At 48.3% G+C, this 22459-nt stretch overlaps 1 protein-coding gene across 3 annotated transcripts in view; it reads left to right on the plus strand.

Annotated features, from left to right (window-relative positions):
* The window catches only part of NFRKB (nuclear factor related to kappaB binding protein), a 35311-nt gene that overhangs the window by 2296 nt on the left and 10556 nt on the right, over nucleotides 1-22459 (plus strand). For 2 of the 3 annotated variants that reach the window (XM_082476193.1, XM_082476195.1), the window contains exons 3-17: nucleotides 233-388; nucleotides 2372-2573; nucleotides 8831-8958; nucleotides 9593-9767; nucleotides 10269-10370; nucleotides 11119-11192; nucleotides 12014-12098; nucleotides 12459-12639; nucleotides 13219-13327; nucleotides 13530-13656; nucleotides 13904-13969; nucleotides 17158-17237; nucleotides 17344-17390; nucleotides 21175-21235; nucleotides 21650-21824. In XM_082476193.1, the coding sequence (XP_082332319.1) occupies nucleotides 254-388; nucleotides 2372-2573; nucleotides 8831-8958; nucleotides 9593-9767; nucleotides 10269-10370; nucleotides 11119-11192; nucleotides 12014-12098; nucleotides 12459-12639; nucleotides 13219-13327; nucleotides 13530-13656; nucleotides 13904-13969; nucleotides 17158-17237; nucleotides 17344-17390; nucleotides 21175-21235; nucleotides 21650-21824 (1747 nt within the window). In that variant the 5' untranslated portion in view covers nucleotides 233-253. The remainder of the gene's footprint in view (nucleotides 1-232; nucleotides 389-2371; nucleotides 2574-8830; nucleotides 8959-9592; nucleotides 9768-10268; nucleotides 10371-11118; nucleotides 11193-12013; nucleotides 12099-12458; nucleotides 12640-13218; nucleotides 13328-13529; nucleotides 13657-13903; nucleotides 13970-17157; nucleotides 17238-17343; nucleotides 17391-21174; nucleotides 21236-21649; nucleotides 21825-22459) is intronic. The other variant, XM_082476194.1, reaches the window with a different exon arrangement.

Raw genomic sequence — 22459 nt, forward strand, 5'->3', positions numbered from 1 at the left:
GAGTAATGAGAGACCTGCTGGCTGAGGTCTGAAATTCAGATGAGGATGCAGTGGTGGAAGGGAGGGAGAAGAGCTGTCTAGCTGTCGTTAGGGTGTATGGATAAGGTAGAAGAATAGATTTGAGATTGAATATTTCCTGGGCCAGAATATTTTGTGAAAGAGCGTTAGTATCAACAGATCCCTGGGACTTCTGCCTTTCTGTCTCGAGGTCTGACTGCATTTATTTGTCTAGGCTACCCGTGGAACATAAGCAATGGATTCCTTGGACCATATGCTGACGGATCCCTTGGAGCTGGGCCCATGTGGAGATGGCCACGGCACGCGGATCATGGAGGACTGCCTCCTGGGGGGCACTAGGGTTAGTCTGCCCGAGGACCTTCTGGAGGATGTGAGTAGTGACAGTGGCACCATCTTTTCCTTTCTAGCACTTCCTCTCAGCCTTCTCTGCAAGTTTTCGGTCTTTTGTGCTCCCTTCTTTCTGATTTTCTACATTGCAACCAGAGTGATCTTTTTTTTTTAAAGTTTAAGTCTGTTTAATAGTCTGATTAAGGAAGAAAGTATAAGCTACATTCTGCATGTTTAATAACATGTAACTTGATAATGACATACGCCATATTTTGACAAGATAATTTTCAGCGGTTAGCAAAAGTTTTATATTTAAGGGTAGAATTGTGTATATCTTTACATTAGAATGTTTACCCATGTTGTGAATCATGAAACAAAACACAAACATATTATCTCTGTCCATAAGGTGACCAACTTGCTAGTCAGTTAATAGTACCTTCCCTGGGATAGCATTAATAGTGTGCTTTTGACCACTTTTCACAGGCAGTCATCATGATTATTATGGTGGCATTTATTTAGTGCTTATTATGTGCAAGGCACTAGGTTTGCTGAAACGTGTTTATCATCTTGTTTATTTTGCCATAGTTCAAACATATGGACAGGCGTAGAGTATCATACGGCGAACATCTGTGCATCGTTCAGTTTTGGGAGATAATTTCATTTAGTCATATTTGGTTCAGATTTTTCTTTCATAATATGTCAAAAATTGTAGATAAAATTAAAGCCACCGTTTTGCCCTTATTCCCTCTCCTACCCGAAGTAACAGGTACTGAACTTGGTGTATATCTTTCCCATTCATGTTTTCTTTGCATGCTCTTTCAAGTAAACCTCTTCATGTCCTTCATTCAGTCAGCAAATACTTGTTTTATTGAAGTACCTACTTTGCCAGACACTGAGATGCCAGGAATAAAGTGGTATGCAGAAATAGGTTTGCAGGGGGAGATCTCGGACAGGGAGCCAGAGGAGCTTTGGTGCCTGCTTGCTGAGACGCCTGGCAGGTGGTTGGTTTCTGGGTTCTCTCCTGCTTAAACCCTTCAGTGGCTCCCCATTGTCCTTAGGATAAAGTCACAAGTACTTAACATGCTTATAGGTCCCTTGCTCCTCTCTCTGCTGTCTGCTGCTTCCCTTTCCCTCCCTGTTGTTGAGCTAGCCAGACGTTGCCTGAACTCTTTTTTTGTTTTTTATTTCATTTATTTATTTTTTAAAATATTTATTTATTTATTTGGCTGCATCGGGTCTTAGTGGTGGCACGCAGGACCTTCGTTTCAGCATGCAGGCTTTTCTGTTGCATTGCACGGGCTCTAGAACGGGCAGGCTTAGTAGTTACAGCACGTGGGCTTAGTTGTCTTGTAGCACGTGGGATCTTAGTTCCCCGACCAGGGATTGAACTTGAGCCCTGGCAGTGAAGTCCTAACCACTGGACCATCAGGGAATTCCCAACAGATCTCTCAAGTTTTTTTTAAGTTTATTTATTTGTTTATTTTATTTTTGGCTGCGTTGGGTATTTGTTGCTGCGCGCGGGCTTTCTCTAGCTGTGGCGAGCGGGGGCTGCTCTTCGTTACGGTGCGCGGGCTTCTCATTGCGGTGGCTTCTCTTGTTGCGGAGCATGGACTCTAGGCACGCGGGCTTCAGTAGTTGCAGTACGTGGGCTCAGTAGTTGTGGCGTGCGGGCTTAGTTGCTCCGCGGCATGTGGGATCTTCCCAGACCAGGGCTCGAACCCGTGTCCCCTGCATTGGCAGGTGGATTCCTAAGCACTGCACCACCAGGGAAGCCCTGATCTCTCAAGTTTTGAGAATTGAGTAAAGATCAGTGGAATTTTAGTTTGTTTAAAAAACGTAAAAACTTGGATGACAGTGATTTTTGCACAACTTTGTGATTGTACTTAATGCCACTGAACCATACACTCAAAAATGGACAAAATGGTAGATTTTATGTTATGCATATGTTACCCACTTATGCACAAAAAACTTAAAAACTTCATTTTTTTCTTGCTCACTTTCCTCCTGCTTTTCCTGATTCTCCCAGCCCGAGATCTTCTTTGACGTAGTCAGCTTCTCAACGTGGCGGGAAGTACTGAGCGACTCGCAGCGTGAGCACCTCCAGCAGTTTCTGCCGCGCTTTCCGGAGGACGGTATCGACCAGCAGGATGAGCTCGTCCTCGCCCTGTTCAGTGGGGAGAACTTCCGCTTTGGAAACCCTCTGCACATCGCCCAGAAGCTTTTCCGAGGTGTGTAGCTCAGCGTTCTTGTTTTGAGAGGAGTGGAGGGTGGGAACACACCCACTTCTGTGCGTACTCCTTTCTTCGTTTTATTCTATTTTTATGTGTAGACACTGACTCCAAGTGCTTTCATGCAACACTTTGCTGCCTAGGCCGTTCTTTTTTTTTTTTTGTCTTTTTTTTAATAAAAATTTTTAACTTACATAGGAAACATATAAATCATAATTGTATTGCTCATTGATGTGTTATATAAACTCAGCTGGGTAACCACCACCCAGATCAAGAAGTAAAACATTATTAGCGTCTTAGAGGCACCCTTTATGACTAGTGTTCAAAAATTATTAAAAACAGTTTACCATTTGGTTTATCGCATGGATGTATGTGTGTGTGATGCACAGACACATTTTTTTCTGCAGAAAACCTGACACTTTACCACCAAGCACTTCAGCGTGTGTGTATCTCTTAGCAAAGACATCCTTCCACATAATCACAGTCTTAAATTCACACCCAAGAAACTTTACATTGAACAAGTGATAGCGTAGAATATCCCATATTCAGATTTTCTCAGTTGTTCCCAATGTCCTTTATAGTTGGCTTTTAAATCCAGGATCCACTCAAGATTCATGTGTTGTGTTTGGATCTTCCGTCTCTCAGCTCCCTGAATCTAGGGCCCTCTGCCTTTTTTCCCTTGTCTTTGAAAATACACTTGTGAAGAGCCCAGGACACTTGAATTGTAAAATGTCTTGCTTTCTGGGGAGTTGTCGTCTTGCTTCCTTATAATTCGTTTTGGGTTAAACATTTTGCCCAGAAAGGAGATGGGAAATGTCATTTCTTTCTCATCCCTCCACTCAGGGGATATGTGATGTCAGTCTTGCATTGTTGTTAGGGAGGCTTTCGATCACTTGGCTTTGTGGTATCTGCCAGAGCTACTAACTGCAAGGGCACCTTTTTTCCCCTATAATTAAGAAGCAATCTGTAGGGTGATATTTAGGATGATATTTAGGGACCATGTGATAATCTTATTTTCCAAAAGCATTTGTTTTACCCAGCGGTTTTAGCATCCACTGACCCTTGCCTGAACCGGTCATTACATTGGGGATTCCAGAATGGTTTGGGGCCACTCTTCAGTCACAGTTTGCTCTCTGTCCAGTGGAGAGGAGCAGAGGATGCCTCTTCCCTTCCCGCTTTCTGGGGTGACTTTGCGTTGGCTGGAGGCCCTGAAAGACAGCACATCTTGAATTTGTGAAACTGGACAGCTTGACAGCTGCAAAAAGACTGGAGGGAATAAGCTTATCATTTCAAACCGCATTATCTTCGGGTTTAAACTGAGCATTCCCTCCTTTGGTGGATCATTAAGGAGGATTTCCCTTCTGGTTGGCCAGTGTTTTATGTCACTGAAGCCAGGGTCTCAGGTGGGATAAGCTGGTAGGCCTGGTTGGTAGTAGAGGCCGTATCAGGGACTGTCTGTAACGTTGGCACGTTTCCTTCCAAAACAGTGTGATGGTCAGGTAAGGATGCAAACAAGGAACGCAAGGCAGGAGTTCTGCGATGTCCGGTGTCATGTTTCAGGTCCCTTGGTGTTGCGGACAGTTGCGTTACCATGGTTATTGTGGTTATGTGTCTTGACTGAGCTGGCATTGCTTTCGGTGTGCTTTTACTTTTGCTTATCTTGTTCTGTTTTAAAAACTCACCTTTTCCATAAGTTCCAAGTGCTTGTCGAGCTCCCTTGCCTTCTGTTTCCTACAGGAAAGGGTCGTCGTCATGAGCTCCAGCTTCCCACTTCCAGCCTCCCCCCAGCACACTGTAGTCGTTTCCCTCCTGACCTACTTTTACTTGTCTCGGAGGAAGGATTTTTTCGTCTGTTTAAGGTTAACCTCTGCTCTTGATCCTCTCATGTTTTATGTCCTCCGGGACCTCGTTTCTCAGTGAACCGTTCTACCACGTGTATTTACTCCACTCCTTCTTTTTCAGCCTGTAGATGTGGTCAAGGGTCTCACACTAAAAAAGTCCTTAACCATCTGTCCCATTCGTTGTCCTCTGTCATTTTCCCTTTTCTCGGAACTTCTTGAAAGGCATCCATAGCCGCCGCCCCCTGGTGGCTGTTCCCTATGCCTGCCAACACCTTCGACTTTCTAAGTTTTAAATTTCAAACCTACAGAAAAGTTGCAAGAATTTATAATTGACACCCGCATATTCCTTACCAAGTTCACCAACTGTGAATATTTTGCCACATTGTTTTCTTGTCATTATTGTACCTATTACCACTATTTTTATTTTTGCTGAACCACTTGAGAGTATTGCAGACCTAAGACTCCTAATTTTTCAGCATTCATCTTTGAAGAACAAGAACATTCTCTTAGGTAGCCAGAAATGATCAAATTCAGAAATTAGAAAATACTGTATTTAATTTAAATTCTGTACTTAAGTTCTGTATTTCAGTATAAAATTTAACACTGACGTGTTGTTTTCGAATGTGTGGTCCAAATTCCTATTTTGCTGGTTGTTCCAGTGCTTGCTTTTTCCTCTGCTCCATTTCTTTTCAGTGAATGTGTAATTTGCAAACCAGCATATGGCTCTTCTGGTCTCTCCTTGACCCGTCTGTAGCGTTTGATGCCTTGACCTCCATCGTGAGACTCCCCCACTTTGCAGCTGTGGCCCTCCCCGCCCTGGCTTCCTGCCGTGCCTCAGACGCCCTCCCCTCACCCTCCTCTCTGCTGAGCCCTCATCCGCTCGCTAGTCCTGCCTCTGCTGCTGCCATTAGGGCCCCTCTCCCTCCCCGCCTGCCTGCTCTCACCCACCAGCTCTTCTCTGGGGGCTCTCGCCGGGGCTGCTCCAGCCACCATCTCCACACAGCCACCAGCGTGAGCATCTCAAAACTTTGCTTTTCAGAGTGTTTACCAGTTGCCTTCACTTGGAATAAAATTCACAGCCTACCAGGCTCTGTTGCCCCCGGTTTACCAACTTCCCCTGGTGCTGCATTCTCTTTTGCCGCTGCTCTCGGGCCCAGTGCCGCCAATAGAAATGTTACGTGAGCCACACGTTCAATTAAAAAATTTCCAGTACCCACATTAAGAATAGTAAAAGCAGTTTAATTTTAATAATTATTTTCTTTAAGTTGATGTACTCGAAATGTTATTTATTTTTAAAAATAAATTTATGTATTTAATTTATTTATTTTTGGCTGCATTGGGTCTTCATTGCTGCACACGGGCTTTCTCTGGTTGTGGTGAGCAGGGGCTACTCTTCGTTGCGGTGCGCGGGCTTCTCATTGTGATGGCTTCTCTTGTTGCGGAGCATGGGCTCTAGGCACGTGGGCTCAGTAGTTGTGGCTCATGGGCTCTAGTGCGCAGGCTCAGTAGTTGTGGTGCACGGGCTTAGTTGCTCCATGGCTTGTGGGATCTTACTGGACCAGGGCTTGAACCCGTGTCCCCTGCATTGGCAGGAGGATTCTTAACCACTGCGCCACCAGGAGGTCCCTCAAAATGTTATTTTAATAGAGCATTTGACTGTCTTGGTGGGGGAAACTAAAGACTGAAGGAAGGTGACTTTGGAGAAGTACAGAGGCAAAGAAGTAGAACTTTCATCCAATTTGAACTCTTGCCTCTTTTCTTGAAGGTCAAATTCCCTATTTCCCTGCAACAGGCAGTGTAATGTGGTGGCTGGGAGTGGCTCTGGAGCTGGACTGCCCGGGTTCAGACCTAATTTCCCCTTTCATTAGCTGTGTTACCTTGCGCAAGTTATTTAATTTCTCCGTGCTTCAGGCTCTTCAGTAAAATGAGGATGCAGTATTACTTCTTTGTGGGGTGGTTGTGAAGATGAAGTGAGTTAATATATGCAAGGCCCTCCTTATGTGGTGACAGTTCCGTGTCAGGTCCTGTTCTAAGTGTTTGCTGTTTTTCGTTACCTTGGAATATCATTAAAGTGGTTGGAATTAAAAAAAAAAAAAGGAAACATCGTGTATTTCAATGCCTCATTTTAGCCTTCTGAGGTTAGCTTCTCCATCTTTCCCCTTAGTTCACTTCGTAGCAACCTACTCAAATCTAATATTCCAAAACGGACCTCTCTCATTGCGGCTCCCGCAATGGTACGAGTTGCTCGTGTCTGGTGATCTAGGTACCATGTTCCCCTTCCTGCCCCAGCATCCAAACTAACAGCAGGTCTAATCTTTCTCCCTCGAAATATATCTGAAGTCTCTCTACTGCCATTCACATAACCACTACTCACTGATCAGCTAATATGTACCAGACATTCTTCAAGGCTCCGGAGATACAGTCATGACCTTACATTCTAATAGGGGAAAACAAGATAATAGACAAGCAAGTGTTTGTTGTTGTCACGCAGGAAGGGTAATGGGTCTGGAAGTGACGGGAGGGAGCTGGTTCAGAGCTGGTGGTTGGGCCGGGCTTCTCTGTGGACGTGCGTTCGGACAGAGACTCAGTGAAGGTACGACGAGCAAGCCGTGAAGTACTGGGTGTTAGTAGGAAGCCTTGCAGGCAGAGGGGACTTTAAGGACAAAGGCTTTGCGAAAAGTACGGTACTTCAGGAAACAGCGTGGGCCGCGGTGGAGTGAGCAAAAGGGAGGCTGTTGGAGGATGAGGCCGAGATACACGGGACCCGCAAGGAAGGACCCTGCAGGCCTCCTGGCGCCTTGGCTCTACCCTGGGTTATGGGGGCAGAGGTCCGACCAGGCCACTGTCGTCCCTCTCCTAGATCACTGCAGTGGTTTTCTTCTTTCTCTTTTGCTCTCGGCCGTGTTATTCTCCTGCTTTAAACCCTTCAGCTGATTTCCACTACACTCAGGATAAAGTCCAGACTGTGCTGTGGTTTCTGTGTGGTGTGACGTCTGCCCAGTTTCACATGTCATCTCGGCCCCTCCTCGGCTAAGCCCTCTGCTTTCTTTTTTTTTTTTTTTTTTTTAAACATCTTTATTGAAGTATAATTGCCTTACAATGGTGTGTTAGCTTCTGCTTTATAACAAAGTGAATCAGTTATACATATACAATATGTTCCCATTTCTCTTCCCTCTTGCATCTCCCTCCCTCCCACCCTCCCTATCCCACCCCTCTAGGTGGTCACAAAGCACCGAGCTGATCTCCTTGTGCTATGCGGCTGCTTCCCACTAGTTATCTATTTTACATTTGGTAGTGTATATATGTCCATGACACTCTCTTACCCTGTCACATCTCACCCCACCCCCTCCCCATATCCTCAAGTCCATTCTCTAGGAGGTCTGTGTCTTTATTCCCGTCTTGCCACTAGGTTCTTCATGGCCTTTTTTTTTTTCCTTAGATTCCGTATATATGTGTTAGCATACTGTATTTGTTTTTCTCTTTCTGACTTACTTCACTCTGTATGACAGACTCTAACTCCATCCACCTCATTACAAATACCTCCATTTCATTTCTTTTTATGACTGAGTAATATTCCATTGTATATATGTGCCACATCTTCTTTACCTCTGCTTTCTTCACACCAACATTTCTTCAGGGGTTGGAGTGGGCACATTCTTCCTTGCTTCAGGGCCTGCCTTAGCACATTCTGTTCCTTCTGCCTTTTCCCTATTTTTATTTTAAAAATTCCTACTTACTTAATTTTCCTCCCAATTTTTCGTTTTGAAAATTTTTTTTAAATTTATGGCTGTGTTGGGTCTTCGTTTCTGTGCGAGGGCTTTCTCTAGTTGTGGCAAGCGGGGGCCACTCTTCATCGCGGTGCGCGGGCTTTTCACTGTCGCGGCCTCTCTTGTTGCGGAGCACAGGCTCCAGATGCGCAGGCTCAATAATTGTGGCTCATGGGCCCAGTTGCTCCGTGGCATGTGGGATCTTCCCAGACGAGGGCTCGAACCCGTGTCCCCTGCATTGGCAGGCAGATTCTCAACCACTGCGCCACCAGGGAAGCCCTGAAATTTTTTAAACATACAGAAAAGTTGAAAACTAATAACGTATGATGCACGTCCGTAAAGCTTACCTATGTTTGTCAGTTGTTAACGTCTTCCCACAGTTGCTCTGATCGGGCCTCATTTTATGTCGCCTTCCTTAGGGGCTCCTTTCCTGGTGTCACTCTTCTCGCTCTCTTCGGTTGTTTTAGGTTGGTTTCCTGGCAGCACGTCAGAGAGTCGAGTACTGGCTTACGTGCTTTCTGTCTCTCCCCCTGGACCGTAGGCTCCCCTTTCCCCACGCTATCCTCCCATCGGTGCAGAGCTGGCCGCCTCCCCCGCCCTCGCTGATGGGTGGCTGACAGATACGCGTGGCTGTGCCTCTTCTTTGCAGACGGACACTTCAACCCCGAGGTGGTCAAGTACAGGCAGCTGTGCTTCCGGTCGCAGTACAAACGCTACCTCAGCTCCCAGCAGCAGTACTTCCACCGGCTGCTGAAGCAGATCCTGGCCTCGCGGAGCGTAAGTGCCCCTGGGAGCTGCGTGGGACTCACTCCTGGTGACCCAAAGGGGCGGATCAGGGGCAAGAACAAAAGATACCACCGAGGAAGGAAGCTGCCCATCAAGCCCCGACACGACCAAGTGCATCCTTTCTTCTTATGATACGTTTTAAGATGTATCCTGATTTCAGATACGTTAGAACAGGAACAGAAGAAGGATACATCTTAAAATTGATGAAATATTGTAGCTTCTGTATTTACCCAGAAAAAGAGGTAGCTTTCAGATCCATGGTGGGTCGTGCAGGAGAACCAGCTTGCCCTCAAGTTCATGTTTGGATGCCTGATGGGTGCCAGGCTCAGCGGCTCTGGGTCTGGACCAGCCTTGGGATGCCTTGGGGCAGAGTAGTTCTGGCTCTTAGTGGTCCTTTAAGCTTCGGTACGGAGATACTTCGGTGTCGGGTGTAAGTATTCATTCTCGATGGAGCAGCGCAGCGCTCAGATTGGGGACTTTCCGTCATAATCAGCACAGGCCCCTTTGATTTGGAAGGAGGGAACTGAGCTTGCTAACAAAGAAGAGAAGAACGTGTAGACTCGGGGAGCGTGGCAGGACAAGCTGTGGCTGAGGCCATGCCCCCATCCCATCCGATCTCTCCCAGGACCTGCTGGAGATGGCCCGGCGGAGCGGTCCCGCCCTCCCCTCCCGGCAGAAGCGCCCCTCACCGTCCCGCACCCCCGAGGAGCGGGAGTGGCGCACCCAGCAGCGCTACTTGAAGGTCCTGCGGGAAGTGAAGGAGGAGTGTGGGGACTCGGCCCTGTCGTCGGACGAGGAGGGTATGTGTCCTCCGTGCCCTGCACCGTCTGTATCTCATCGGTCCACACCTGCAGCTGCTTGTCTGGTTGGAGGCCGTGGTAGCCATTTCCCTGCGAGGAGGCCGTCCCTGTGGTTTGTCTGGGCGCGTGGTGACGCTCAGAGCCGTTGGGTGGCTGTGACTGCACACCTCGCCGCCCTTGGCACTCAGGCGCACGCGGGGCCCTCCCAGCAGGTGCGCTGGTCCAGTCGGCTCCTCAAGAGAACCACTCTCCCCTCAGGAGAGTAATAGTGACTGTGACCTCTGCAGTGTGACCCGCCACTGTTGAAGTCTGTCCTCCCGGAAGAGCCTTTGCACTGACTCAAGTGCCGCAGTCCGTCTGGGGAAGGGTCAGGAAGGAATGGTGGAGCCTGGCCTCCCTCTTGTTGGCTTAGCCTTCTTGAGCCCAAGGAGCCACTTACCCAGTCTCCCCTGCTGGAGTCCACAGGCAGGTTGGATTTACAAGAAAACTTTTCTTTTGCAGATCTCAGCTCGTGGCTCCCGAGCTCTCCAGCGCGCTCTCCTAGCCCTGCGGTGCCCCTCAGGGTGGTGCCCACGCTTTCCACCACGGACATGAAGACTGCAGGTGAGTGGGGCTCTGGGCGTGGGTCTGAGGACTGCCTCGGGGTGGAAGACTGGGTTCTGCCTGCCAGGAAAGCAGAGCGGTGTTCCTTAGAATGAGGAGACTTGGGGAAGGTTTTGTGTAGCTCCACTTTTCCGCAGGTAGGTAGGCCAGCTGGCCTTCTGTCCTTTGTTTTGAAAATTTCTCTTAGGAGCTGATCAGCTGGCATTTTGGCCTCAAGAAAGCAGAATCTTAAAATAACAATATCGGGACTTCCCTGGCGGTCCAGTGGTTAAGACAACATGCTTCCACTGCAGGAGGCTCGGGTTCGGTCCCTGGTTGGGGAACTAAGATGCTGCCTGGCGCAGCCAAAAAACAAACAAAAACAACAACCAAAAAAAACCCCCAAAATAATACTAAGGGATAATTCAATAATAGAACAAAAGGGGTAACCAGAGCCACAGCAGTTTCTTGGCATGTCTGTGAAATTAGAGACTATTTTTAGTTGGGATAGGAGTCAAGAATGTTAAGAAACTTCTAGGTGTTCTAGGAGCAGCTGAGTACTGAGGTCGTTGTTATTGACGAGTGTACAGAAAAGCTGCAGAGTAGAGCCTGTGACTGTTTCAAGATTGTTGGTGCTTGTAGTACACAGGTCAGAAGGGAAACGCAGAAAGTATCTCACTTTCCAGTATTACAAGTGACCAGAAAGATGTGAATTTGAGCGTTGTGGAAGTGAATGACCGTCCATGTGGTTTGGTTCCTTTTCTCTCAGATAAAATAGAACTGGGGGACAGTGACCTGAAGATAATGCTAAAGAAGCACCATGAGAAGCGGAAACACCAACCAGTAAGATTGGAGGGGGTGGTCAGTAGGTTTTCAGTCTAATTCCCCAGATCAGCTGTCCTGGGATGATACAGGGAGTCACTACGTTATTAGTCCCTTTTCCTTATCCTTGTTAGGGGACAGGAGCAGCATGGGAGGCCCAGTAACACTAAAGATGTGCGGAGAAGACAGATGCTTTGACTTTATAAGGCACGCTTACCGCCGTGTCTGATCCAGTCTTTAGGACGACACTGCTGTGTGAATCCTTTCGTCCGTTTAGCAGGGCTTGGAGAGCCCAGGGAGCTTGTCTGACGCCCGACGGCCAGTAAGTGGCAGAGCCAAGCGTCAGAGCCTGTGCTTTTCCCACGTTTTACGTTTCTGTTCCTCCGCTCCACCAAATCGAGGTAACGCTGAGCCAGAGATCATGGTGGAGGAAGGAAAGGCAGTTCATCAAGGCAGAGTGGTGAGATGGGAAGAGTCTCATGCTGGGGTTAGAACTGAGTTCTGTCTCTGTCTTTTCCACTTACTGTGATGTTGGGCAAATCCCTTAACTTCTCTGAATCCCGTTTTCAGTCTTTGTAAAATACCACTTAGCAAGACTGAAGAGCATATAAGATAAGGAACGCAAAAGAGCTTTATAAACTAAGTGCCACACGTGAAGGGTTGGAACTCGGTTCTCCCCTGCCCCATTATGAAGAGCAATAGTTTTTATCTCTGTACGTTTTAAATTCAACACAAGTACCTCAAGTACACATAACCTCTAGTTTTATCTGTAAATTGGGAAAATCAACAGTTATAGCTCCTCTTTTGGACCTCCATAACAAATCGCTGAATATCACGTCTAGGATCACCCAGACCTTTTGACGGGGGACCTGACTCTCAATGACATCATGACTCGAGTAAATGCCGGCAGGAAGGGCTCTCTAGCAGGTAAGTGACGTCCTCTGTAGGTGGCCATCGACTGTGGTGTTAGATTACGCAGGCCTCTCTACGTATTGCAAAAGAAAAGGAAACCACAGCATTCTTCTTGCTGATAGCCTTTATATCGTTACTGCTTCTTATGGATTTGTAGGTGGAGAGTGAATATAAAATCAGTACAACAGATCATTGACTCTTTAAAGCACTCATTGAGTTTGGTTTAAAAAACAAAATGAAACTATATGTCTTATTACTGAGACTTTTCTTTGTTTTTCTGGTGGGCCTTGGGAAAATAATATACTCCTGATAAGACTCCTCATTTCCTGGTGTAGAAAATGCAGTTCTATGACTTGAGTTGCTTTTCTTCCCCAGCACTATATGACTTGGCTGTCCTTAAAAAAAAGGTTAAGGAAAAAGAGGAAAGGAAGAAGAAGAAAATAAAAATGATCAAATCAGAGGCAGAGGATCTGGCGGAACCCCTAAGCGGTACTGAAGGGCTCCCACCCCTCTCACAGGCACCGTCTCCACTGGCCATACCCGCTATCAAGGAGGAGTAAGTGAGCAGCGAGGGTCGTGGCTCAGGGCTGTCCCCAGAGCTGGTGCTTCTTGAGAGCCCTAGGTCCCAGGGGTCCTGCTGGGGAACGTGTATGGTGTGGGCTTTCACTGAGCTTTTTTATGACGGCTAGGAGGCTTGGAGGACCTAAAGCAACCTAGGCATGTGTTCTTGGTCTTTTTGGTGGTTTTTTTTTTTTTTTTTTTTAATTTATTTATTTTTGGCTGCGTTGGGTCTTCGTTGTTGCACACGGGCTTTCTCTAGTTGCAGCGAGCAGGGGCTACTCTTCATTGCGGTGCACGGGCTTCTCATTGCAGTGGCTTCTCTTGTTGCGGAGCACGGGCTCTAGGTGCGCAGGCTTCAGTATTTGTGGCGTACGGGCTCAGTAGTTGTGGCTTGCGGGCTCTAGAGTGCAGGCTCAGTAGCTGTGGCGCACGGGCTTAGTTGCTCCACGGCATGTGGGATCTTCCGGGACCAGGGCTTGAACCCGTGTCCCCTGCATTGGCAGGCGGATTCTTAACCACTGCGCCACCAGGGAAGCCCTTTTTGATGGTTCTTATATTTTTCTTCCCTCATTAGGCCTCTCGAAGACCTCAAGCCTTGCCTTGGAATCAATGAAATATCTTCCAGCTTCTTCTCTCTTCTCTTGGAGATCTTGTTGCTGGAGGGGCAGGCTAGCCTTCCTATGGTAAGAGTTCTGGAAAAGCCAAGTGTGTAGCAGTTTCATATTGTAGAAATCTTCAGCTCTGGGTTCCCCGCAAAGCTCCATAGCTGACTTGCTTTGTGACTTGAGCAGACTGGACAGACATAGCCAGTTCGTTCTGGCACAGCCTTGAAATCGCTGGCGTGGAATAGAAATCTAACTGGATTCTGCCTTTACTCTCCCTCAGCTAGAGGAGCGAGTTTTGGACTGGCAGTCGTCTCCAGCCAGCTCCCTCAATAGCTGGTTCTCTGCGGCCCCCAACTGGGCAGAGTTGGTGTTACCAGCCCTGCAGTATCTTGCTGGAGAAAGCCGTGGTAAGGTACTTTGTTCTGTAGGGCCCAGTATTTACCCCGCTTTGTCTAATTCTCATAGTAGACTGCAGCTTTACTGGTTACATCTGTTGTGGCTTTGCATGCTGCGATGCCATGCCTTGGAGGTCTCTGCTGTCCTGATACACCATAAACATACAGAAGTTATCTCGGAGCTCAGGGGTGTCAGTTATTCTGAGTTTAGCAATCTCTCTGACCTGTGTAGCTTGTTCACGGGATCCATTTCTTGCAGCTGTACCTTCCAGCTTCTCTCCATTTGTTGGCTTCAAAGAGAAAACCCAGCAGTGGAAGTTGCTTGGTGAGTAACGTACATCACCTACCTGTCACAGTAGGTTCTCTTTCTCTCGTTTTCTCCTCTGAGCTTCTTGTGCCTTGCAGTCAGTGTGTGCCAGGAGGATGCTGAAGAAGGCAATATTAAACCTTATTCTGCTCAGTAAAAGAGTCCTTCAAGAAGTTCTCAGGGTCTGAGTTCACCCCCGTTGGGATTTGGCTGAGGTGACATTGCCCTTCAATTCCGATGCACTCTGGGGCTGGCTGAATTGAAATCTGTGGGTTTTTTTTTTCTACAATAGCACCTACATTTATGTCGACCGTATCTATGGTTTTAGGTTAATTTGTAGTAATATAATTGTTTTTCTTTCCTAAAATGGGTTTTGCTATTGAGGATAATGTGTCGGGCAGCCCTCAGTAAGCTATTTCTAAAGAACAGTTTCTTTTTCTTATAAATTTGTGAAGTCTCACTTACTGTGTAAGTTGTAGTAACATGTACCTGAAATGATGAGAGGAAGATTCAGTGTTGATTTCCTGTGGAAATGGACAAACCTTTCTCCACTCTGTCCAGTGGTCTATGAAGAGAAACATGGAGAGAAGGTTGTGAAAGTAGTGGATGCGTTCATTGCTTACAGCGTGGATTAACCTTCTAGGTGTCACGCACTGTTAGGTGCCGGGGGTGTAATGGTTTGTGAGGGAGGCAGCGTGCTCCCCTCGTGGAGTTTGTTTGGGGAACAAGTACTCATTCGAATGAAATGACAAACTTAGCCATTCTGTAAGGGGAAAGTGCCGGTAGGGGTGGGCGTTTGTAATGAGGCACTGGTGTGACATGCGTGTGGCGTCCGGGAGGGCCTTCCTGGGGAAGGTCGTTTGAGCAGCGGTCTTAACAACGACTAGGGATGAGCCAGGCAGGCGGAGGGGAGCCGTGTGGGTCAGTGACGCAGGGACGTTCCAGCGGAGGTCACACAGGCCTGCGCAGAGAGGATGTTGCACCTGGGTAGAGAGGATGGATGAATTTGACAGCTGTAGGTGGTAGAAGCGGGGGGACGTGGTTGTGGATTGGGTGTGGCGAGTGAAGGAGGAGGGCAGTCAGGTGTCACTCCTGCTAGATTTGCACCTGGCGGATGGGGGTCTGCCATCGACGTAGGCAGCTGGGGAGGACGTCCAGGCCTGGGCGAGGGTGAGGCGCGTGAGTGTAGCTGTGCACATGCTGCCTTTGGGGTGTTGAAGTGGACACGTTAAGTAGGCAGTGGGTTTAGAGTCCAGACCCACAGTCAGGGTGGAAAGCTGTGGGCACATGTGCAGTAAGTGCAGTCAAAGGCATGGGGAGAATGAGGAGGAAAGAGGGCCTGGGACTAAGCCTTGATAAGCTCCGAGGTGGCGGAGGCTGAGCGGGGACACGGGAGAGGCCGTGACCGCAGAGTCGGGAGGACGCTGTGCGGTCCGAGAGTCAGCAGGTGGGGAGTGGTCGTTAACCTTCGTTGTTCCTAAGGTTCAGGAAGGTCAAGCCTGGATTTGTGGACATGGAAGAAATGATGACTCCCTTGGAGGAGTGATTCCTTAGTGGGGCGACGCCGGTGGCGGGCAGGGGAGAGCCGAGGCCGCTCGTGAGGCTGGCTGCAGCTCTTCCCGACTGTCCGGCTGGTGGCGGGGAGTCGGCCGGAGGAGGCTGCCCTAATAGGACCAGGTAGTAAGTGTCTCAGGCCTGTGGGCCAGATGCCTTCCGCTGCGGCTACTCAGCTCTGCCCTGTGCACAGCAGCCGGACACAGGGTGTAAACAAACGGCCACAAAACTTCGTTTGCAGAAGCGGTTTGCTCACCTTCACGTACACCGCAGAGGTCTGCACGTGCCACCGATCAGGCCCCCTTTCCTGCAGGCAGGAAAACGTTTCCCAGTCCCCCTGGTTAAAGAGACAGTGAGCGTGGACAGCGCTTTCTAGAGGTTTGGCGGCGGAGGGGAGCAGAAGAGGCGGGGCTCGTGGCCAGAGAGGACTTAAGTGTCGGTGGAGAGGGACAGCAGAGAAGGGGACACCTGTCATAGGGTGGATTCCCGGCGGGGAGGGGCCGGCCTCAGCTGGCGGGAGGCAGCACATCCGTGCGGGGGAGGAGGAGCCGCGGGGAGGTTGAGGGGGTGGGTCTGTGGCCTTCCTGTGGGAGGCGGGAGGCCTGCGGTGCGCGGGGGGCGAGGGGGGGTGGTGGAGGAGAAGGGCGGGGCAGCCGCTGTCCAGCGGGCAGGGAGGCCGGCCAGCGCGGGGCTCGCGGGCAGATTGAGGGCCGGTGACGGGGGCTGTCCGCTCCTTCATGGAGGCGTTCTCTGCCTGTCTCCGGGCCTTGTCGCCGGCAGCCGGCAGCTGCCCCAGTGGAGGGTGTGGCTGGTTTAGGACGTGAGCTTTGCTGGACGGAAGTGATGCAGAGACGGAAGAGAGAGGTGTTAGGTATTGCTGTGTTGCTCGGCGTGTCGTTGAAGTGACGGGCGTGGGCCCTCAGCCGAGTGGGGGGGTGTGTGAAGGGAGGGGCTGAGGGGGCCGGAAAGTGGGGTGTCTGGACCAGCAGTGCTGTGCAGTCCAGGTAACGTTTTGGAGAGTGAGGGTAGACAGCGGGGAGGGGAGGGGAGGGGAGGCCGCTGCGGCCAGAGAGCAGGATGCGGGGTTAGTTGAAGGTTCCCAGTCCTGGCCGTGCACTGCCGCCAGTTGGGAAGCTTTTTAAAAATGCTGGTACCTGGGCCTTACCCCCAGAGGTTCTGATTAATTGGCTGAGTGGGGCCCGAGCCTTGGCAGTTTTAAAAGTTTCCAGGTGATTCTTAGGCATAGCCAGGGTTAAGAAACTGGATTAGGCATTTTGAAGAGTCCCGTTTTGGGGAATGACAAGGTTCAGTTGTGATAGTGGGAGTGAGAGGCTGGAGTGGGGGGAGGGGGCCAGTGAAGTCACACGACTGAGGAGTTTGGGGGCTGCTGGACCGTGCGTACGGGTGTCCATGCGGACCCTTCACGGTAATCCAGCAGGGTAAGTGTTTAATCCCTTCCAGCTAATTTCTGCGAGCGGTGTCAGACAGGGGTCCAGTTTCACTCTGCCTGTGGATGTCCAGGCAGAGGGGTGTTCTGTGTACAGGACCATGGCTACAGGTCCAGGTGTAGATACAGCAAGTAAGGAGGAAGTGGCATCCTTAGGTCATATCCTTAGATCATGTTATTACTTTTTGCCTTTTTGTTCTAATAGGCCAGTCGCAAGATAATGAAAAGGAATTAGCTGCACTCTTCCAGCTGTGGCTGGAAACTAAAGACCAGGCCTTCTGTAAGGTATGGTTGTTGAGAACTACCAGCTCTCTCGTGTTGGGCTTCCAGAACCCTGAGTTAGCCAGAATCCTTCAGTCCATTTACCTGTTCCTGCTTTCCTTCTCTCCAGCAAGAAAATGAAGACAGCTCAGACGCCACAACGCCTGTGCCTCGGGTGTGAGTATAGTACCCTAACGGAGGGTGGTGCCCCAAGAAAGCATCATCTAAGTGCTGCCCTGGTTGTGCTGACACATCCGTGTATGTTAGAGCCAGAGTGGGCTTGAGATGCCGGGATCCCCTGGTCCTCGTCGGCCTCAGCCTCCCTAAGGTGCAGCACGCTCCCAGCAGTGGAAGTGTTTCCCCGTGAGTCTCTGAGGAGGTGGGACCCACCTGTAGGTGCATGCTCTTCCCCGGTCCCCCCTTCGGTTCCCGCTGGAGAATGGGTCATCCAGCCCATCTTCCTCATTTTACCCACAAAGAAATGGAGGTGTGAGGGTGAGTGACAGGACCCAGGCTGGGATTTAGGTCTCGACCTCGTCCTGAGCCTTTGTATCATGTCATGTGACTGTTTCCAGTCTGTCATGGTCCCTTTTCCCCCCAGCTTTGTGGAGATACATTTGACAAAGCATTGTGTAAGTTTAAGGTGTACGGTGTGTTGATTTTATTTATGTATATATATAAACACACACACACACATATGTACATATATATATATAGTAAAGTGATTACCACAGTAAGGGTAGTTAACCCATCTGTCACCTTACATAATTACCAGTTCTTTTTTTGTAGTGAGAACATTTAAGATCTTTCTTAGCAACATTCAAGTATATGATGCAGTATTGTTTTTTTTTTTTTCTTTTTTAAACGTCTTTATTGAAGTATAATTGCTTCTCAATGGTGTGTTAGTTTCTGCTTTATAACAAAGTGAATCAGCTACAGATATACACACGTTCCCATATCTCCTCCCTCCCACATCTCCCTCCCTCCCACCCTCCCCATCCCATCCCCCCCAGGCGGTCACAAAGCACCGTGCTGATATGATGCAGTATTGTTGACTGTAGTCACCATGCTGTTTGTTAGATCCATAGAACTTTCTATAACTTTAACCAGTGTCTCCCCATTTCCCCCATCCCCTGGTAACTACCATTCTAGGCTCTGTTTCTGTGAGTTACGCTTCTTTTAGGTTGCACATGTAAGTGAGATCTTACAGTGTTTGTCTTTCACTGACTTATTTCACTAAGCATAATACCCTCTAGATCCATCCATGTTGTTGCAAATGGCAGAATTTCCTACTTTTTTTAATGACTGAATAACATTCCACTGTGTGTGTGTGTGTGTACGTGTACACACACATTTTCTTTATCCATTCATCCATTGATGGACACTTACCTATCACAGTGGTTTCCATGTCTTGGCTCTTGTAAATAATGCAGTGAACATGGGGGTACAGATACCTCTTTGAGATAGTGGTTTCATTTCCTTCGGAAATGTTCCCAGAAGTAAGATTGCTGGATCATGTGGTAGTTCTGTTTTCAGTTTTCTGAGGAACGTCCATACTGCTTTCCATAGCGGCTGCATCAGTTTGCATTCCCACCATAGTGCACAAGGGTTTCCTTTTCTCTGCATCCTCGCCAACACTTGTTATCTCTTGTCTTTCTGGTAATAGGTACTCTAACGGATGTGAAGTGATATTTCATTGTGGTTTTGATTTGTATTTCCTTGATGATTAGTGACGTTGAGCACCTTTTCGTGTACCTGTTAGTCATTCATGTATGTTTAGAAAAATGTCTGTTCAGGTCCTTTGCCCGTTTTTTAATTGGATTATTTGGGTATTTTGCTTTTGAGTTGTAGGAGTTCCTTAAATATTTTGGATATTAACCTCTTACATATGTATGATTTGCAAATATTTTCTGCCATTCTGTAGGTTGCCTTTGCATTTTGTTGATGGTTTTCTTTGTATAGAAGCTTTTTTTAAAAAAAAATTTATTTATTTTATTTTTGGCTGTGTTGGGTCTTCATTGCTATGCACGGGCTTTCTCTAGTTGCAGCGAGCTGGGACTACTCTTTGTTGCGGTGCGCAGGCTTCTCATTGCGGTGGCTTCTCTTGTTGTGGAGCATGGGCTCTAGGCACGCGGGCTTCAGTCGTTGTGGCACACAGGCTCAGTGTTGTGGCTCGCGGGCTCTAGAGCGCAGGCTCAGTAGTTGTGGCGCACGGGCTTAGCTGCCCGATCTTCCCGGACCAGGGCTTGAATCCGTGTCCCCTGCATTGGCAGGTGAATTCTTAACCACTGTGCCACCAGGGAAGGCCCCTGTACAGAAGCTTTTCTTTGAGGTAGTCCTACTTGTTTATTTTTGCTTTTGTTGCTTGTGCTTTTGGTGTCATCTCCAAAAAATCATTGCCAGGATCATTGTGCAGGAGCTTCTTCCCTATATTTTCTTCCAGGAGTTTTAGTTTCAGGTGTTACGTTGAAGTCTAATCCATTTCAAGTTAATTTTTGTGAATAGTTTAAGGTAGTGGTCCAGTTCCATTCTTTTGCTTGTGGTTGTCCAGTTTTCCCAGCATCATTTATTGAAGAGGCTGTTCTTTCCCCATTGAGTATTCTTGGCTCCATTTGCCGAGTATTAGTTGACGATATATGCAGTGGTTTATTTCTTGGCTCTCAATTCTGTCCCACTGGTTTATGTGTCGATTTTTATGAGAGTACCATACTATTTTGATTACTGTAACTTCGTAACATAGTTTGCAATCAGCAAGTGTGATGTTTCCAGCTTTGTTCTTTCTCAGGATTGCTTTGGCTGTTTGGGGTCTTTTGTGGTTCCATACAAATTTTAGGATTGTTTTCTTCTATTTCTGTGAAAAATGTCATTGGAATTTTCATAGGGACTTCATTAATCTATCGATAACTTTGGGTGATATGGGCATTTTAACAGTATTCTTCCAGTCCTTGAACATAGAGTATCTTTCTTTTTACTGGTGTTTTCTTCAATTTCTTTAATCAAAGTCTTGTAGTTTTCGGTGTAGAGATCTTCCACCTCCTTGGTTAAATGTATTCTAAGTGTTTTATTGCTTTGATGCTGTTGTATAGCTCTTTAGTTAGATTCCTGAACACCAGTACTCAGGACCAACCTGAAAGTGGCAGAACCATTGCCTTACATAATAGAACGCAATTTCTTTTTTTTTTTTGGCTGCACTGTGTGGCTTGTGGGAGCTTAGTTCCCCAACCAGGGATCGAACCCGGGCCCCAACGTTGAAAATGCGGAGTCCTAACCACTGAACCGCAAGGGAATTCCCTGATCTCAATTTCTTGGTACTTTTGCCTAGGAAGCAGAAAAACCACCCTTGTCATCGTACAAATTTGAAGTCCTTTGTTCCTCTAAAGCTGAATTCTTTGTTGCCTTTAGATTAGGCTTACTTAGCAACAGTACTGAAAACAGTAGGTAAAACACGGCATCAGTTTCTTTCCCACCTAGCCAGTACCTTTCTGGATTTCTAAGAATCAAGTAATTTTGGAAATAACCAACAGGAGCTACTTGGCAGGATCTGGAAAGTGGACTTCTGACCTTTGCAAGATAAGAGCACTCACTAATGGACAGATAGAGCACTCGTGTTGCAAAGGGCGTGGTTCTGGGTGCTGGAGAGGGGGCGATGGACCCAGTGGTTCTGGGTGCTGGAGAGGGGGCGATGGACCCAGTGGTTCTGGGTGCTGGAGAGGGGGCGATGGACCCAGTGGTTCTGGGTGCTGGAGAGGGGGCGATGGACCCAGTGGTTCTGGGTGCTGGAGAGGGGGCGATGGACCCAGTGGTTCTGGGTGCTGGAGAGGGGGCGATGGACCCAGTGGTTCTGGGTGCTGGAGAGGGGGCGATGGACCCAGTGGTTCTGGGTCCTGGAGAGGGGGCGATGGACCCAGTGGTTCTGGGTGCTGGAGAAGGGGTGATGGACCCAAAGGTCTTTGTGTTCCAGAAGAACTGACTATGTGGTGCGGCCCAGCACGGGAGAGGAGAAGCGAGTTTTTCAGGAGCAGGTAAGAAAAAGCTGGAACCCAGTGTAAATCTCTGTATCTGTGAGGCCATGAGGTGAGAAGCTCTGAGCGTGACTGTCCTTGAGTCCAAATTCTTGGAAGCAGCTCACACCCTTAACCTTGCTATTCCGTGGGTTGGGATTGCTTTTGGGGGGCAGAGATGGTGTGAGGAAGGGAATGAAAAATGTTCTGATGGTTTGTCTTCTAGATACAAAACAACACATTTACCTCTTGATCTGTTTGCTAGTGACTGGCTTTTGGGGACCATCCTTTTCCTACTGTGGTTGGCTCAGTGTTCCTAGTGGAATAGCCTGTTTGCTTTTTGCTTTAGTTTCTCCGGGCCAACCCCTTCCTGCACGGGGTGACTAGAGAGAGCCCCCGTGACTGACTCAGGAGCCTCGTCCCTTCTCTTGGCAGGAGCGTTACCGGTACAGCCAGCCCCACAAGGCATTCACCTTTCGCATGCATGGCTTCGAGTCCGTGGTGGGGCCTGTGAAGGGCGTGTTCGACAAGGAGACGTCGCTCAACAAGGCACGGGAACACTCCCTGCTGCGCTCCGACCGGCCTGCCTACGTCACCATCTTGTCCCTGGGTGCGTGCCTCTGTCTGCTGTCCCCCCCGCCCCCATTGCAAAGGCTGGAGGGTCAGCGTAGCTTCAGGAGGCTTTGCAGTTTGGGACACGGAAGGAGGGATTCTGCCCCAGAGATCTGCACAGAATCTGTGTTTCCTCCCTGGGGTCTGGGCTCATGTTTGCCTTCCTTCAGGAACTGTTCACAGGCTGCTAGACAGTTAGCTTAGGTGTCGGAATTTGCTTCCTCCAGACTAGGATTCCTTCAAAGGTGAGGTTTTTAACCTTTTTTATGCCACAGGTCGCTGGCAGTCTGGTAAACTCTGGACCCCTTCTCAGAATTAAGTTTTTAAATGCCTAAAATAAGATGCACAGAGTTAGAAAAGAAACCAGTCATATTGAAATTGTTATCAGAATATTAAAACAGATTTATGGTGCAGAAATGTATGTTTTTATTACGATATTAAATGACAAGATCTAGTGGCAGGTCTTATAACTCCTCTAATTCCCAGCTAATGATGAGTGGAAATGATATTTTGGGTTGTCCGCAGCAGCTGTGCTGTGATAAGAAAACGTCTGATTTCCATTACAGCATCACGGCACTGCCATCATATGGTTGGCAACATATGTCAACAAAGGTTATGCCAACCTTGGTTCAC

The sequence above is a fragment of the Balaenoptera physalus genome, assembly GCF_965194825.1.
Source record: "Balaenoptera physalus genome assembly, chromosome: 10".
Classification (NCBI taxonomy): domain Eukaryota; kingdom Metazoa; phylum Chordata; class Mammalia; order Artiodactyla; family Balaenopteridae; genus Balaenoptera; species Balaenoptera physalus.